Source organism: Chiroxiphia lanceolata, chromosome 2 (genome assembly GCF_009829145.1).
Source record: "Chiroxiphia lanceolata isolate bChiLan1 chromosome 2, bChiLan1.pri, whole genome shotgun sequence".
NCBI lineage: Eukaryota > Metazoa > Chordata > Aves > Passeriformes > Pipridae > Chiroxiphia > Chiroxiphia lanceolata.
In genome coordinates this window covers 73,191,728-73,207,934 of record NC_045638.1, presented here as the reverse complement: position 1 = coordinate 73,207,934, position 16,207 = coordinate 73,191,728, and the positions used below count along the sequence as shown (strand labels likewise).

At 37.7% G+C, this 16,207-nt stretch overlaps 1 protein-coding gene across 2 annotated transcripts in view; it reads left to right on the top strand.

Moving 5' to 3' along the window:
* NUP58 (nucleoporin 58) overlaps window positions 1-16,207 on the top strand; it is a 41,526-nt gene that overhangs the window by 1,528 nt on the left and 23,791 nt on the right. For both annotated transcript variants that reach the window (XM_032680998.1, XM_032680996.1), the window contains exons 2-11: window positions 3,014-3,153; window positions 4,488-4,526; window positions 5,968-6,120; window positions 7,180-7,314; window positions 9,588-9,698; window positions 12,567-12,591; window positions 13,041-13,106; window positions 13,854-14,028; window positions 15,339-15,418; window positions 16,049-16,167. In XM_032680998.1, the coding sequence (XP_032536889.1) occupies window positions 3,014-3,153; window positions 4,488-4,526; window positions 5,968-6,120; window positions 7,180-7,314; window positions 9,588-9,698; window positions 12,567-12,591; window positions 13,041-13,106; window positions 13,854-14,028; window positions 15,339-15,418; window positions 16,049-16,167 (1,043 nt within the window). The remainder of the gene's footprint in view (window positions 1-3,013; window positions 3,154-4,487; window positions 4,527-5,967; window positions 6,121-7,179; window positions 7,315-9,587; window positions 9,699-12,566; window positions 12,592-13,040; window positions 13,107-13,853; window positions 14,029-15,338; window positions 15,419-16,048; window positions 16,168-16,207) is intronic.

Here is a 16,207-nt window from a genome sequence, read left to right as displayed (position 1 = left end):
TCCCACCTTTTTCTATTTCTTTACACACAACTGTACTAGCAGAGACTGTTTATTGTGACCAGCTTGCTGCTGTGCCTCAGTTGAAGATTAGGGCTGTTGTAGGGCTTTGCATCAGAGTATTTCCCAAATGTGATCAGGCAAAATTGATCACTGCAGTGTAAACTAAGCGAATAGGGTGGGCTACTCAAGGGAACTTCACCTGAAGCAGATGTATTTGGAAACACCTGTCAGAAGTGTCAGGAATTAGCACTGTGAGGGGAAGGGACAAGAACATCTGGATCTGAAGCCCATATGAGAAGGAACAAGTTTTTTGAGGTCCTCGTAATACTGTAAATTTTGTGGTCATTACACCCTGGTGACTTTTCCTGTGTTACCTGTGCTTGGTTTTGCTGGGAGGGTTTGTTTAGGATTTTGTGTGTTTTGGGTTTTTTTAATTGATATTTGTTTATTTTAATTCTCATGATAAAGCTTATATGGACTTGGTAAAGAGTTTAGATTTCTTTTGCTTCATGCTTTTTTAATACAGGTTTCCTGTGATTAAAATGAGCAAGTTAAAATAATATTTATTTATACAAAAACAATTTTCTAAATGTACTGAAACAAGGCAAGCTCTTTTGTCTTGTTGACCTGCATTTGTTAAAAACTGCCTATTGAATTTAAATATCTTTGGTGGATTTTTTTTTTTTTTGTTCTAGCTGACACTTTTATCTCTTAAAAAAAACTTAATAGGTACTAATTAATAGCAGTATAGCACTCTGTATTTTTATTAATTTATTTATTCTTACAAGCAGGGCCAGTCTTCAGGGCTGTTGGTCAAGGAGTGTCATAGAGGAAGAGGGCTTTTTACTGCTCTTTGAACATCCCTCTAAACTGGTTTGCTTGAGAATACATTTGAGACTATAAGAAGCTGTTCTTCTTCTGGGTTGGGTCTAAGATGGTATTGCCAGGTGTTGGCAGAAAAGGGGCTTTATTGTCTAGTACAAGCATAAATATTGTTCATCGGTGTGATGAGTCCAAGATTATATTCTGTTGGCCCAAAGCCTCTATGACATGCCAACCCCTCTAATTCCTGCATTGTACAAACAGCCGTTCAGGTACTTACATGCTTTCTTAATTGATGTTCTCTTGTATGTTTTAGCCAGGTGCAATGCTTTGTTCTAGGTCTAAAATTGGTTAAGACTTGACTAGAGTGACCCAAGCTCCTCTTCCTTCCATCCGTGGGGAGTAGATAGTCCTTCTGGCCCATGCTTTCTCCTACGGCTGAAAATGCTGCCATTGCTTTGTTCCTACATTTTGAATCTTTCTATCTTAAAATCCAAGCAAAATGCCACTTCATTTTATTTGGGTTGGTTTTGGTTCGGGGTTTTTTTTGTCCTCTTGTAGAACTGAATTGCATAGTTTGTGTCTTAGCTTTCTTCTACTGGAATGCTAAAATGAGAAAATTCTTCACAAAAGAGTCATCTTTTCCTGGACTGGAAGAAGATGAGAAACATAAACTCTTGACTAGGGAGAGAAGCACCGTGTTATATGTTCAAGTTTGCAAGCAGTTATGTCATGATACTGAAGTTTGGTATGTTGAAATTTTGGGAGTAAAGAAAGCTGAAATGCTTTGAATCCTGTGGGACACCTAGGCACGGTGGATCTGTGTCTTTCTAAACTACTTGGCTATTCTGCTTCCCAGATAACTTCTTTAAGAATAACTCCCACCTAGATTCTGAACTTGCAACCAACTTTTGCTGGGCTTGCCATAAGTGGTTTTGTAGATGGCTTGAAAAGTTCTAATGTAAAAGCTAGTTATAGCCTTTTTTTTTTTTTTTAAGGATTTACTTTTGGGTTTAACTTATATTAGGAGCAGCCTTCATACAAAAGGAGAGAAGAGATAAAGGAACAGTGAGAGAATACTGAACACTCGAAACATAAAACATTCCTTGACAACTGTTGCCTGGAAGTCTAAATTGCATTTTGTTTCAGTGCTACTGTTATACTTTTGCAAAATGTGTCTAAGTTAGAGAAAGCTTACCTTGTTTCTAAAAAGACTCACAGATGGGAGCAGGAAGTTACTACAAATATATTATTTACCTGATCTTTCGTCAATTAAGAACAAAATTTTTAAAATCATAGACTCATCTGGCTGTGATTGGAGATAATAATGATTATTGTGTTCTCCTGTGTTTTGTACAATGACAGTGTGTTCTGTGCTAAATGTAAAGCTTGGTCTCGGCATGAAACCTCTAAAATGCGTAGTTACCCAAAAGAAATTAAAAATGCTTAATTTTCCTAGTGATGACTGATCTCTGATTCTTTCCATCCCTTCACCTGTGAAAATAGCTCTCGAAGCTTATTTCTGTAACTTTCTGACACATAGGCAGAAAAGAAAGTATGGTAGGCATGGGTCCTCTGTGGTTGGCACCTGTGTAAAAGGATACTGTTTTGGTTAGAAAATTAATTCATACTTCAGTGTATTTTGATGGTAAGATAGGGCAAAGTTGTGCTATTGCTGTGTATGGTTCTGTGTCGCTGCTTATCACTTAAGAATGACAGAAAGCAACACTGGTTGAGGTTTCTGGTCAGAGGTAACTAACTGGACTTGTAACCTGCTTTGAAAAGATCTTCCAGATTTGTTGTCATCTTTGTGCTTCCTCTAGCACCTGTTCCCCCATTTCAGTGGAACAGGGATTATAATCAGGCAGAACTAATGAGGTGATCTAACAGAGAAAAGTTGAAATTTCCCACTGGTCTAGCAAGATCTAGCAGTTCAGCAGGAGTTGAACAAATGCTGGAGTTAGTGTCAGGGAAGCAGTGGGAGTTCGAGAGCTGTGGAAGGAAAAAGGGAAATGGGCTTCCTCTTTCTGTTTGTGAGCAGAAAGTGAACTTGAACTCTGTCTTGCACAACTGGGTTGTTTGTGCTTTGAGAAAGTGAATGATGGCATTTCAAAGAAATTGAAATGAGGGGTGGTGGTGGATGTTTTCATTTGGAAATATAATTATTGCTAATAGTCTTATTTTGTAATAGCTCAACAGGAGGACTTAATTTTGGAACTCTGGGCTCTTCCACTGCTACAGCAACTACATCGGCTCCTTCGGTGGGCTTTGGGAGTGGAATTTTTGGATCAAAATCAACCACTGGCTTTACACTAGGAAGCACCAGTACAGGTAGAAAAGAATTCTTGTACAGCAGAAATTTGATTCAGCAGTAAAAAAATAACTTCTATGTCCACAAAAACTGGGTCATTATAACGTGTTTACTATTTTACAGTAGTTCTGTAGCTCTGAGTATTACTTACATAGTTCTGTAAAACAGCTTAATTGAGCAGTTTAAGTTTATTGTGCATCATGCAGTACCAGTGCTGCAAAAACACAAATGCAATTACCAGAAAATTGCCTGGGCTATGTGTAAATTGTTCCATAATTTGAATCCTGATGTTTTTTAGAAATCTAAGTCTTGAGTCCGAAGTCCAGGATGCTCAAAATTGTGATGTAAGAATGAGTTGTATTTTGAACTAAAAGATATTTTAAAACATTTTGAAATTGTTAGCATTTGTAATGCAGTAAATGTAATCCTACAGTAGTAAACATTTCTTGGTTTGTTGGGGGTTTTTAAAGTTAGCGATACACATGAAGAAATTGAATAGTATTTTCTTAGGTCTCTAATTCAGCCTATAAACAGACAGCTTCTTATAGGAGTAATGGAGTGCAAAAGAGTAGAACTTCTCTGACTGGAAGTATTTTTCTTCAGCCATCAAGCAAACATAATGGATTTTACTTTGGCTCCAATATTGCTAGACAAAATGGTCTTTTTCTTGTATGCTGCTATGAGTAGATAGGGAAAGTTCTAAGAACCAATCTACTACAAAATAAATTCAACAGTAGACTGAAAGCCTGCATTACTGTGATTGGCTACATTGGGGTAATTTTCTTTTAGCTGTCAATGACTCTTTTGATATTCTAGTCAGATGGTTTTTAAAATATGAGATGGTGTAACCCTGTATTCAGAATAATCTCTTTAAGTTACCAGTAGGGCAGAACCCTAAACTGAGTCACAGGATTTTACAAGGAGTTTGGACTCTGTAATCCTCTTCATTATACTGTAAATCTGCTGGCTTACATGCTGATGTTATACACTACTGTATGACTGAAAAAAATACTTGATGGAATTACTAGTTTCCATTTTTTTACCTTCATTTGTTTGAAGTTTCATACAATTTGCTATTCTGCTGTGTTAAAATCAGCTTCAGGGGTAGCAGTTTCTTATAAAGAAAAATGTTTTTTAAAGTCAGTTATACTTTGATTTGTGCTGCTAGTGCTTACAAATAATGTTTTCTGTGTTAGTGTTTTATTTTAAGGACACTACAGAAGAAAACTTGTATAATAGTTGTCTCCTAATGTTGCATTATTTCAGTGTTTTGTTTCATGTTTGTTATTGTCATAACTTCTCTGTGGTCTTCAATTACTCTTCTTACTCTATTTATTTGTTCTCATTCTTAAAGCCGGAACAGCAACAAGTATTGCTACAGGACTGACACTAGGTAAGGACGTAATTTGTATTTTAATGTTATACAGACACAAGAAAACCCCAGGAGGTAGATCTTTCCTGTAATGCAGAGTTAGTGATCATATCTGAGCATGTATAAGCCAGCCCAAAAGTTAAGGCTGCAAACCAGAGTGAGGCCCTGCACTTCTGGGCACTGTTACTTGTTAAAGGGTTATTCAATTCCTGTACAACAGTCCCAGTGAAAAGTTAGACTTTGTTTTTATGTTCCCCTAATGAGCTTCATCCTTCAGCAGAGGGGAGGTAGAATATGTTATCAAAGAATTATTAATACAGAATTTCTTGGTCTAATGAACTCTGTGTGAACAGGTCTGTTTGGTAATTATCTCTTTTAGAAGAATAAAGAGGGTTGAACTGGAACAGACTTGGAGAATATTTTTGGTTTCTCTGATGCACTCAGGGTGACTGTTTTTCAGCTGTCATTACAAATACAGGAATATGTGGGTTGTTGTTGGGTTGTTTTGTTTCGCATTTGTTTTTTTTTCTTTTTAAACATGGGCTACTGAGGTCTGAGGAGTAACTGAGCTTGAGTACCACAGATGTTAGGGATGGGGGTGGTGCTTCAAGACTCACCGAAGTCAAAGAACTTAGGAAACCATACTATAAATAAATAGGAAAAATAGTGTTGAATAAAGAAGCAGATGAAATGGGCAGAAGAAGGGAGGAGCAGCTGTTAACTCAGAAGAGACTGTGTGATGCATAATCATACATGGAAGCCAGTACTATGGACATGACCATTAATTCTCTTCAATAGCTGAATGAAATTATTTCATCCAAAACAAACAGCAGTTACTGAGAATACAAACAATGTGTTTGCTGTTGTGGTTTCTGGATGTATGTGCACACTCCTCTTTTACTTTGGAGTATGGATTCTAGAATGTGAAATGCGTTCCTACCATGAAAACAGCACAAAGTGGGAACTTTTATTTATTTTACTTTAGAAGTGTTCAAAAGCAAAATTTGTGGCAATAACATCCCAACAAGTTTTCCTTGTTTGCAAATTGAAAGGATATGTGCATTCATTTTGGTATGCACATCCAATTGAGAATTTTTACTCTGTGTTTTGAGTAGTATTGTTTATAGCTCCAATTACCTATATTTGCATCATCTACTAGGTACTCTTGGTGGAAGCTCTTTTTTTTTTTTTGTTACAATTTTTTTAGATTGCCACTAGATATAATTGCCAGTTCATGATTAAAGCCTATTGGATCTGGAGCTAAAAATGCCTGTGCAATTGATGTAAACGTCTGAAATTTATTTGAAAGCGCTGTGGGGATATTTTACGTGATGCAAGTGATCTTGCACACCGTGGTGCTCGTGATGGTTAAATGGGAAGAATGCAGAAAAGATGGTGAATTTAGCATTCATTCACAAACAGAATGTTCCAAGAGCAATAATTGGTTTGGGGTTTCTTTTAGGCACGCCTGCCACCACATCAGCAGCTACTACAGGCTTTAGTTTAGGTTTCAACAAACCTGCAGCTTCAGCCACACCATTTGCTTTACCTGTTACTTCTACCTCAGCGGGTGGCCTGTCATTATCATCTGCTCTTACATCAACTCCTGCTGCAGGTAGGAAAATGTTTAGGGGTTTGGGGGGGGGGGTGTTGTTTCCTTTTTTAACAGGAAATCTCTATTGTAAAACAGTTCTATGTTTTATTTTTTCATTATTTACATAATTTTATGGTACTTAAATGAAAAGGTTCATTGGGCTTCTTGAGTTCTAAATTTGAGTACTCTAATACAGATAGAATTATGGCCAGTATGCCAGGTGACGTAGACACTGTATAATCTAAGTCATTAGAATTGTAGCAAGAGCTACAAAGAGCAATCAATAGCTGTTCGTCAGGTAAAATCATTTTTCATATTGTTAACCCCAGGTTGAAAGCTTCCTGCTTTCAACGGCTCTGAAGTTTGAAAAATGTCTACCTATTGTAGATGGCCTGAAATGGTTGACTAGTAGCAGAAATAAGTTTTTTTCCAAATTACTTCTCGTACTGACATACACCTGCTGTCATATTTAAAACTCAGCTGAACTGCACCATGCATGATAATAATTTAGACTGGAGTTCATTTTTCTTAGCCTTAGGAGACTGCATTTGAGCTCAGCTATCTGTGCCCTCTGTGCTCTGTCCCTTTATGCCTATGGTCTTTCTCTACTTGATTCTTCTTTGTCCTACCAAAAGCTGGGATGCTTAATTCCAAAAGATAGCTCAAACTACCATGAAAATGTTCTTGTATCATGTGTCTTGTGTAAATATTTTAATGCTAAGCATAAACATTAAAATTTCAGCATTTTAGTGTAAAAGTCAGTAGCATTTATGAGTTCCATTATGCTGTAAAATAAATTCTGTACCAGATTCTAGATTCTCTAGTGTTCGGGGGGGACTGCCAAAATTTCTGCATAGTTGCAGGTAAATATAGACTGATCAGGGTTATGAGGTCATATAACAAATAACATATAATTCGAAAGTCTATGGCTGTGGTTGAAGAATCTGAAGGAAATAAAAATGTTTGAGTTTATTATGCAATTATGATGAACGTGCTGTTCACACCTTTCAGTTATTTGAGATTGTCTGTGGCCACATTTGAATGCAGTGTCTGCATGAAGCTGGTTTCCATTCTCTGCAGGAACTACTGGCTTTACATTAAATTTGGGTGGCACAACTGCTTCAACTACAACTGCTTCCACAGGCCTTTCCTTAGGAGGAGCCTTAGCGGGTTTAGGAGGTTCACTCTTCCAGAATACAAGCACAGCAGCAACAGGTAAGTTAGTTTTTTTGCTCCTTCTGTCTCAAAACATTGAAATTTAATGTGTGATTGTACAAATTCATAACTTAAGTTTATACAAAGTCTTAATCCTGTGGAATGGTAATTTTTAACAGTGCTATGGTTAAGAACAGTGTTGCAGTCCATGGACAATAAAAATTAAATCTGAAATAATTGGCTCCTTTCTTATTCTTAAATGTGTTTGTACTTAATACTTTTTTAAAATGAAAATGCAAGGAAATCTTTGTTGTTGTCGTCATAATTGACTCAAGGAAGTTGGTCATGTATGGGAGAGGGCAATGATACAAAAATATCTATAACTGGTGAAGTTGAAAACTCCTTATTTTGGTGGGGTTTGGTCTGAATAAAATCTTTTACTGTTAGTGTTGTCATTTCATGGCTTCCTGGTTTTTTCAGCTCTAGAGGAAGAATTTGTGCTTTGTTGTAGTTTTGGTAACACTGCTCTTAAATGAAACAGAAAGATAGTTATGTCATCATTGAATGGTTTGGGTTGGAAGAGACCTTAATGATCATCTAGTTCCAACCACCCTGCCAAGGGCCGGAATGCCATCCACTGGACCAGGTTGCTCATGGCCCCATCCAGCCTGGCCTGGAACACTTGCATAGATGGAGCATCCACAATTTGTCTGGGCAACCTGTGCCAGTGCCTCACCATGCTCACAGTAAAGATTTCTTCCTAATATCTAATCTGAACTTACTCTTTCAGTTTGAAGCCATTCCCACTACCCTGTCACTATCTGCCTATTTAAAAAGTCACTCTCCCTCTTTTTTGTAAGCCTCCTTCGGAAGGCCACAGTGAGGCCTCCCTGGAGCTGCCTTATCTCTAAGCTGAACAACCCCAGCTCTCTCAGACTGTCTTCATAGGAGGGGTGCTCCAACTTTCTGAGCATCTCTCTAACCCTCTGGGCTCGCTCCAACAGGTTCGTGTATTTCTCGTGCTGAGGACCCCATAGCTGGATGCAGCATTCCAGGTGGGGTCCCACAAGGGCAGAGTAGAGAGGCAGAATCACCTCCCTCAACCTGCTGGCCATGCTGCTTTTGATGCAGCCCTAGGATATGACTGGCTTTCTGGGCTGCAAGCACACACTGTTGGCTCATGTCCAGCTTTCCATCCACAACAGTTCCCAAGTCTTTCTCCGCAGTGCTGCTCTCAGTGGGTTCTCCTGATCTGTATTCCAGTCTGGGATTTCTCCTGAACTAGGTGTAACACCTTGCACTTCATGAGGTTCTCATGGACCTAATTCTCAAGCTCGTCCTGGTCCCTCTGGATGGCATCCCTTCCTGCTGTTGTGTCAACTGTACTGCTCAGCTTCATCTCCTCTGCAAACTTGCTGAGGGTGCACTTGATCCCACTGCCTGTGTCACTGGTGAAGATACTGAAGAGCACCAGTCCCAAGACAGAGCCTTGAGGGACACCACTCATCACTGGCCTCAGTTTGGACATGGAGCCCATAGATCATACCTCTGGCTGCATCCAGCCAGCCAATTCCTTATCCACCAAATAGTCCACCCTTCAAATCCATGCTTCCAATTTGGAGATAAGGATGTTGCTTAGGACCATGTCAAAGGCCCCAGACAGAAGTCTAGGTAGATGACAACAGTCAGTCTTACCTTGTCAGCAGTTGGAGTCACTCCTTCATGGAAGGCCCCCAGACTGGTCAGGCACAATTTGCCTTTAGTGAAGCCATGCTGTCTGTCTCAAACTGCCTCCTTGTCTTGCATGTGCCTTAACATTGCTTCCACGAAGGTGTGCTCCATGACTTTTCCAGGCACAGAGGTGAGGCTCAGTGGTTTGTAGTTCCCCAGGTCTTCCTTTCTCACCTTTTTAAGAATAGGAGCGATGTTTCCCTTTTTCCAATCACCGGGGGCTTTGCCTGACCACCGTGGCTTTTCAGACATGACGAAGAGTGTCCTGGCAACATCATCAGCGAGTTCCCTCAGGACCCTGGGATGCATATTATCACAGACTTACGGCTATTCAACTTCATCAAGTGGGCTCAAACTGGCTCTTTGTTAAAGTTAGTGATCTAATTAGTTACCAAGTAACATGAAGAAATTGCATAAAACAAGTAAAGTTGTATGAAACTTCATGCAGTTTGTTTTCTTCTCTGCTTATTTTGCATATCTTTCAATCCGAGTGTAGTAAATGGATGCTGAAACTGTGAGCAAGTTTATATATGCTTTTAGTTTAAAATAAGTCTGAATTATCAACACTTAAAATGCAAAAATGCTGTTTGGATTTTTTATAGGACTTGGACAGAATGCTTTGGGTTTGACTCTGGGGACAACTGCGGCTCCTTCAACTACTGCCAATGAAGGTCTTGGTGGTATTGACTTTAGTAGTTCTTCAGACAAAAAGAGTAAGTTTTTTTTTAAATATTCTTTTTTTTTTTTAATTGAGAGAATTGTCAGAACACTACGGCAAAGACACCATTTCATTGTGTGAGGAGTGGGGAATTGAAGCTGTCGACTTTTAACTTCCTCTCCCTTGCAAGGCATTTCAGTTAAATTTGTTCTTTGATATTGTGCTTGTACAGAAGAACAAGATCTTGTGTGCAAATGCAATGTAATGTAAATGAACTTATTTATGTAAAAATAAGTGTAGGCTAGTGTCATGCTTGAGAACCAGGATCTCAACCCTTTAGCTTTCGGGGAGTGAAGACTCACAGGGCTGCTTGCTGAGATGCCGTCGCACGTTTCTATAGAGCTCTATGTCAGATTGTCACTAGAGGGAGGAACAGAGCTGTTTAAGTAGTGCTAATATGAAAAGTATTGCTTTGAAATCAACATTCTCCAGCTGTAAAAGATCTTAAACTTGGTTTCTTCTTTTGAAAGCCCACACAATTAAAATGGACTAATTTTACGTGTTATTATTTACACCATCAAATCTGTGTTTCTGATGGTGCATAGTTCTATCTGATACATTCTGTCAGGTTGTTATTGCAAGTTACAAAAACTTTACGTCTGTGGTAGCTTCAAAATACTTAAGTAAGGAACTATTGAGCATTGATATGTGGACACTTAATAATTTGTCTTGCTTTTATACTTCCAGAGTAAGCTTAACTAAAGCTGATTCTAAAATGTGCATTTTCTCTGGTGAATCAGAGCTGTTAATTTAATTTCTTGATTTCATTCAGGAGTGAAATTTTGAATAGGGTATGCCAATAGCTAAAAGAGAAGAAAAATATATAAACTCTATGAAACCATTTTTACAGAGTAACATAAGTTGTGGAGAGAGAAGTCTCCTTACTTGTAGAAGAGAGGGCATATTGTCTGTCCAAAGTGGAGTGCTCTGCATGATGTTGGTTTTGGTGTTTATTACCGAAACTGGGAGTGGTGAAAAGCTTTGATTCCTATGTACTTATGGGATTTCCATTACTATAATACTGGGATATCACAACACTTCCATAACATACAAGTGTCATGAAATGAGGACTAGAGAACCACAGGCTCAAAATCTACTTTGGTAGTAGTGTTGTTTTGTTCATCTCTTAGGGGAGAAACTTGCGTGAGTATCTGAATTGTCCTATTGTTGAAGAGTGGAACTGTGTCAGTTGGACTGTCAGGATAAGCAGAGATCCCTTAGCTAGTGGGAAATGTCAAAAGAGACTGTGTTTTTTGTGGTTTTGTTTTAATTTAGCAGTGTTTCTCATAATGGCTAGTGCTGGCTTAAGCAGCCCTGACAATATCCCTATTTAGGTGCTGCTACTTAGTTCTGTCAGTATACTTGTTAGTACTATGGTATGAGGAACTGTGTTAAGGTTTGAGAGTGGTGGTTCCTATGATTTTGAGGTTTTTATTTCTTTTTTCCTCATGAAAAAAGGAAGCAGGAGATGTGGCTAGCAAAGAAAAGTGCCCTAGGAATCCCAGGGCAGATAGGGGCTAGCATCTATGTTCTCTCCTCTGCAATTGGTTATAAAAGCTTTTCCTTCTAAAAACTGACTGTCCTGTATTTTTTTAAAATATAGTTGCAGGAAAAAAAAAAGCTGTTCTAATTTTTACTCATGTATTGCTAAAAAGAATGTTAAAAAATGTAAACTTTGAAGCACTTGCTTGCCCAGAAAGTAGCAGAATCTGATTTCAAATCTGCATGTTTTACTTTATAAGTATTCTCCTGATGTACAGCAACAACAAAACAAACAAAAAAAAGAGAAAAAGGTGGCTGGAGAGAGAAAGCAAAGCATATTTAGTTTTCTGCCTAATTTTTCAGTTATCAGCAGAGAAAGTCCTAAATTCTGGTGTTTATTCCTCCCACTTTTTTTTCCTCCCAGCTTGCTATAGATTATTTTTTTTCCCTTAACAAAAGGCATAAGGAATGGTTGTTGAGTGCAGGATCTCTAATATTCTGGGTGTGACAGTCTGTAGACAGTTTAAGTAGATGTTGCTTCTAAAAGTAGTAGCTATTCCTAGCAGGAGCACCCGACTTGTGCAACTTAAAACTTAGTTTGTGGCACTAGCATTAGCTGCATAGCTACTTTCTGTCTTGGTGGCACTGAGAGCGAAGACAGAACGTGAATTGGATCCAGCTGAAGATGAAGCCAGTTTCTTGGGCTTTCTGAGTGAGTGTTCTTCCTAGCAGACTGCTGTGGTATGGGATGCAATTACTGTCCTTGGCCATAACTAGAAATAGTCATGATCTGTGTTATTCATGATACTGTTTTCAGCTGTGTTCTGTCACTCAGAGGCATTTGGCATCTTGATCCACAGATGTGTAATTTGGACTGTGCAGGTGGTAGGTAAGCAGTAACATCTTCAGTTCTGTAAAACCTCATTACTGAAATAGCAGAATTCTTAGGGACCTCCAGTGGGCAAACGTTCATTACCTTTGTATTTGAGAGGAAACTGCTGTTGCTGAATTTAAACACTTGAATGTTTCGTGGGTGCAGGTCTAAGTGAGTTGTGGTTGCATAAACAGGAACAGATTTCTTATGCAACTGCAGTTGTTTATGCATTTGTAGTGACTTATATAGTGCCAAAAGATGCTGTATGTTACTCGGTGTGCCAAGAAATTAACACCTCAACTGTTGAAGCATTGGTTGTGAAAAGACAGTTATCTGTGAAGGGGGTGTAAATTAAAACTTTCTTTCTTTTATGACTAGTCTGATCTGTTCTGCTTATCAAGAGAAACCAAGCAGATGTAGTCATTAGTTCTTCCCTAAAATCTTATTAAGTTTGTTTTGTTTGTTCTTCAAAGCTTTATTTCTGACCTACAGTTTTTATTTCTCTAGGTGATAAAACAGGAACAAGACCAGAGTAAGTGTCAGATTTTCTTTGCAGTCCATGTTTTATTAGAAAACAGCTAAAAAAATATTTTAGCTTTTCTACTGATTTGATACTGAAAAAAGAGTAAATGTACATAACCAACATTTGCAGTATGAGCAATTTAGTAGTGTTGGTTCGTCATTTTGAATGTGGCAATTCTTCTTTTAAATGCAACACCTACAGCTTATTTGGCAGCTGCTGTAGGCTGATCATCTGGTCCGGAAAATGGTTTCTGCAAGTGTGTATAATGCTTACACCGCAGGCTTGGACCCTGGCTTAGTATCGGTAGTGTGCATTAATCCTAATCATTCCTAGCTGCAACACTTGTGCAATGGGTGCAGAACTAATCACTCACTTGAATGTTTTAGTGATATTTGGTAGTTATGCAAAAATGTTTGGCAATATGAAAGCGCCATCTAAACGTTCATTGTCTCTCATAGAGATAACAAAGCACTGAAGGATGAAAATCTACCTCCAGTAATCTGTCAAGATGTAGAAAATCTACAGTAAGTACTGGTTTTTATTTGTGATAATTGATTAGCTGAAGTACTGTTGATGCTCTATGTCAGGAACACCCTCCTGGAGGCTGCATGGAGCCCAAGGCCTTTTGGCAGGTCAGCTTTGAGAACAGTACTCTGGATAGTTCTAGTAGCTGAAGTCTTAGTCTGGCTTTTTTGCAGTCTCGCTTTTTCATGCATTTATGCAAATGGACCTGCCCAACAATATGCCCTTAGAATCTTAGCCATCTCTCTCTAGGAGTATTAGGCTTGTTGCACATGTATAGTTAGTATTGAACCTTATGTCCATATTGCGACTCTCGTATGGAGTAGAGAACTGCAAAAGAGCCTTCCCTCAGGCAGGGAGGGCATGGGTTGTAGACTTGGCTGCATGTCACTGTGTTTGTGAGTTCAAAATAGTAATAGCTTTTATATAGATGCTATATATTACTACATATATATAGCATTAAAGATATCTTAGTTTGTCATTCAGCATAACATCTTTAAACACTTGCTATTTGAAGTTAACGGTTTGGGGGAGGGGTTTGTTTTCGTTTCTGTTTTGTACTTTTACAGTATTAGCATGCTAGAAGTTAAGATAGTACTGTGCCATACAGTAATTTTACTGTTCAGTACTTGGTTTTGAAAAAAAAATAGCTGTTTAAGTAATGTGGCCAAGAGGTAAACAGTTGGGTACTTCAGATTCAATATGTTACGTTTATTTCTTCTTCACCCCCCTCTTTTTACCTTTCCCAGGAAATTTGTGAAAGAACAAAAGCAAGTTCAGGAAGAAATTAGTAGAATGTCCTCTAAAGCAATGCTTAAAGTACAAGAAGACATTAAAGCTTTGAAACAGCTTCTGTCTGTAGTTGCCAGTGGATTACAGAGAAACACTCTTAATATTGACAAGCTGAAAGTTGAAACTGCACAGGTATAAATTAATATAAATTTTGTTATGTAGAGTTTGTATGTTGATTGTTTCATGTAGGATAACTAGCCTTCTTTATCAGTAAAGTTAACACATGCATCCAAACTAAAACAGTTGTAAAGAAAATGAAAAATTGAATCACTTCTGATCTATTTGAAGTTACCGGGGGAGACTGAAATCTGTGATGTCAGTATTTTGAGATAAATACAACAGCAGTAAAAATGACTTTTATTCAGGAAAACATTCCTACCTAGCAGAGGCAACAGAAGGGAATGTGTGCCCACTTTAGTTCAGTTTCAGTAATATATTCAGCTGCTAGTGAAGTCACATTTGTAACAATGCACTGGACTCCGGAGCAGCAAAAATGCAAGTTATATGTTCTTCTGATGACTTTGAAAATAAAAGACCAAACAAAAAAACACCCCATAATATTTCAGGAACCAAAATATTGTAATTAGCACTAGTTTTCATTTAGTGAACTTGAGTCACGGCTCTGTCCACCAGTCTGCATCTTAGCTGTGCAGACAGTTTGAGCTTGAGTTTTGATACAAATGCTTTTCAGGTGAAGTTCTGTACCACTTTTTATTTCATCTAACATGTCAAGTATTGCTATATAAATAAGTAATATTTTATTCTAAAGTAAAAACGTTGATTTTTTTCTGTATTTTATTCTCTAGTTGTGCCTTGCCAACAGTTTTCTGTGAAAACAAAAAACTTCTTAATTATATTCTTGTATTTCTGTACATGATGCAGTTGAGTATATTCACAGAACCAGGCACTGAGAAATTCTTAATGGTAGAGTTATTAGAAATATTAAACAGAAGTGTATGTTGTAATTATCATGCATAACATGATCATTTCCATAGAGAGGCATTTTTCTAAACTAGTTAATATTTTTTTAAAAAGATAAAATAATCCTTTTTGCTCTGTCTCTTCTCTTTTAGGTGTGTTACTTCCTTGCACTTGAATGTTCCTTTTTTTCCCTTCTAGTCCTCAGTAATTATAACAATATTTCTGAAGTACAATAGAAAGATCTTATCTCTGACAGCTTAGTGTAATATTTTCTCAACTTTTGAGTGCTTTCAGTATGTGCTATCTTTTTTTCCTTCCCCAAACTTCTGTTAGTATTTGTAATTCTCCAACTTCCTAGCAGTCTGTTCTTTGGAGAAATTCTGGTCAGATTCTATCATGATTTTAACATAAATATATGAAGAAAATACTTTATGTGAACAAATAGTAGAGTCCTAGCTATTTTTCTTTTTGAACACTCCATACAGAACCTTATATTTTATTAATTTTCCCTATTTATTTAGGAGCTAAAGAATGCAGAAATAGCATTACGAACTCAGAAAACTCCTCCTGGTCTTCAGCACGAAAATACAGCCCCAGCAGAGTGAGTTGCTATTTGTAAAAAATAGTCAATGATACAGCCTGAAGAAGAGAAGAAATGAGGAGACCTTATTGCAGCCTTTCAGTACTTAAAAGGGGCTTGTAGAAAAGACAGGGACAGACTTTTTAGGGGGCCTGTTAAAACAAGGGGTAATGATTTTAAATTGAAGAGGGTAGATTCAGACTAGATATAAGGAAAAACTTTTTTACGATGAGGGTGGTAAAACACTGGAAAAAGTTGCCCAAAGAGGTGGTGAATGCTTCATCCCCGAAAACATTCAAGGTCGGGTTGTACAGAGCTCTGAGCAGCCTGATCTCATTGAAGATATCCATGCTTATGGGAGAGGATTTGGAAGGGACCTTTCAAGGTCATCTAGTCCAACCTAACCATTCTGTGATTCTGTGAACTTATTACAATTTTTTTCTGCTTCTTGTAGCATGGAGTGCTTCATAGAATCAGTGTTGTATTTCTGCATTTAATTTATCTTAGTGTCTTAGACTTCCAGTAGTAAATGTCATAGAACATAACACTGCAATTAATTGAAGGAAAATTGGCAGCTAATACAGATCAGATAAAAAGTATTGGCAAACTAATGAAGTATAATTATACAATTTCTTTGATTTACTCATCTAGCTACTTCAGAATCTTGGTTGAACAATTTGAAGTACAACTGCAGCAATACAGGCAACAAATAGAAGAACTGGAAAATCATCTTGCTACTCAAGCAAATAATTCACACATAACTCCACAAGGTAAACGTTTCAGTTTTAATCTTTCATACATGAAGAATTA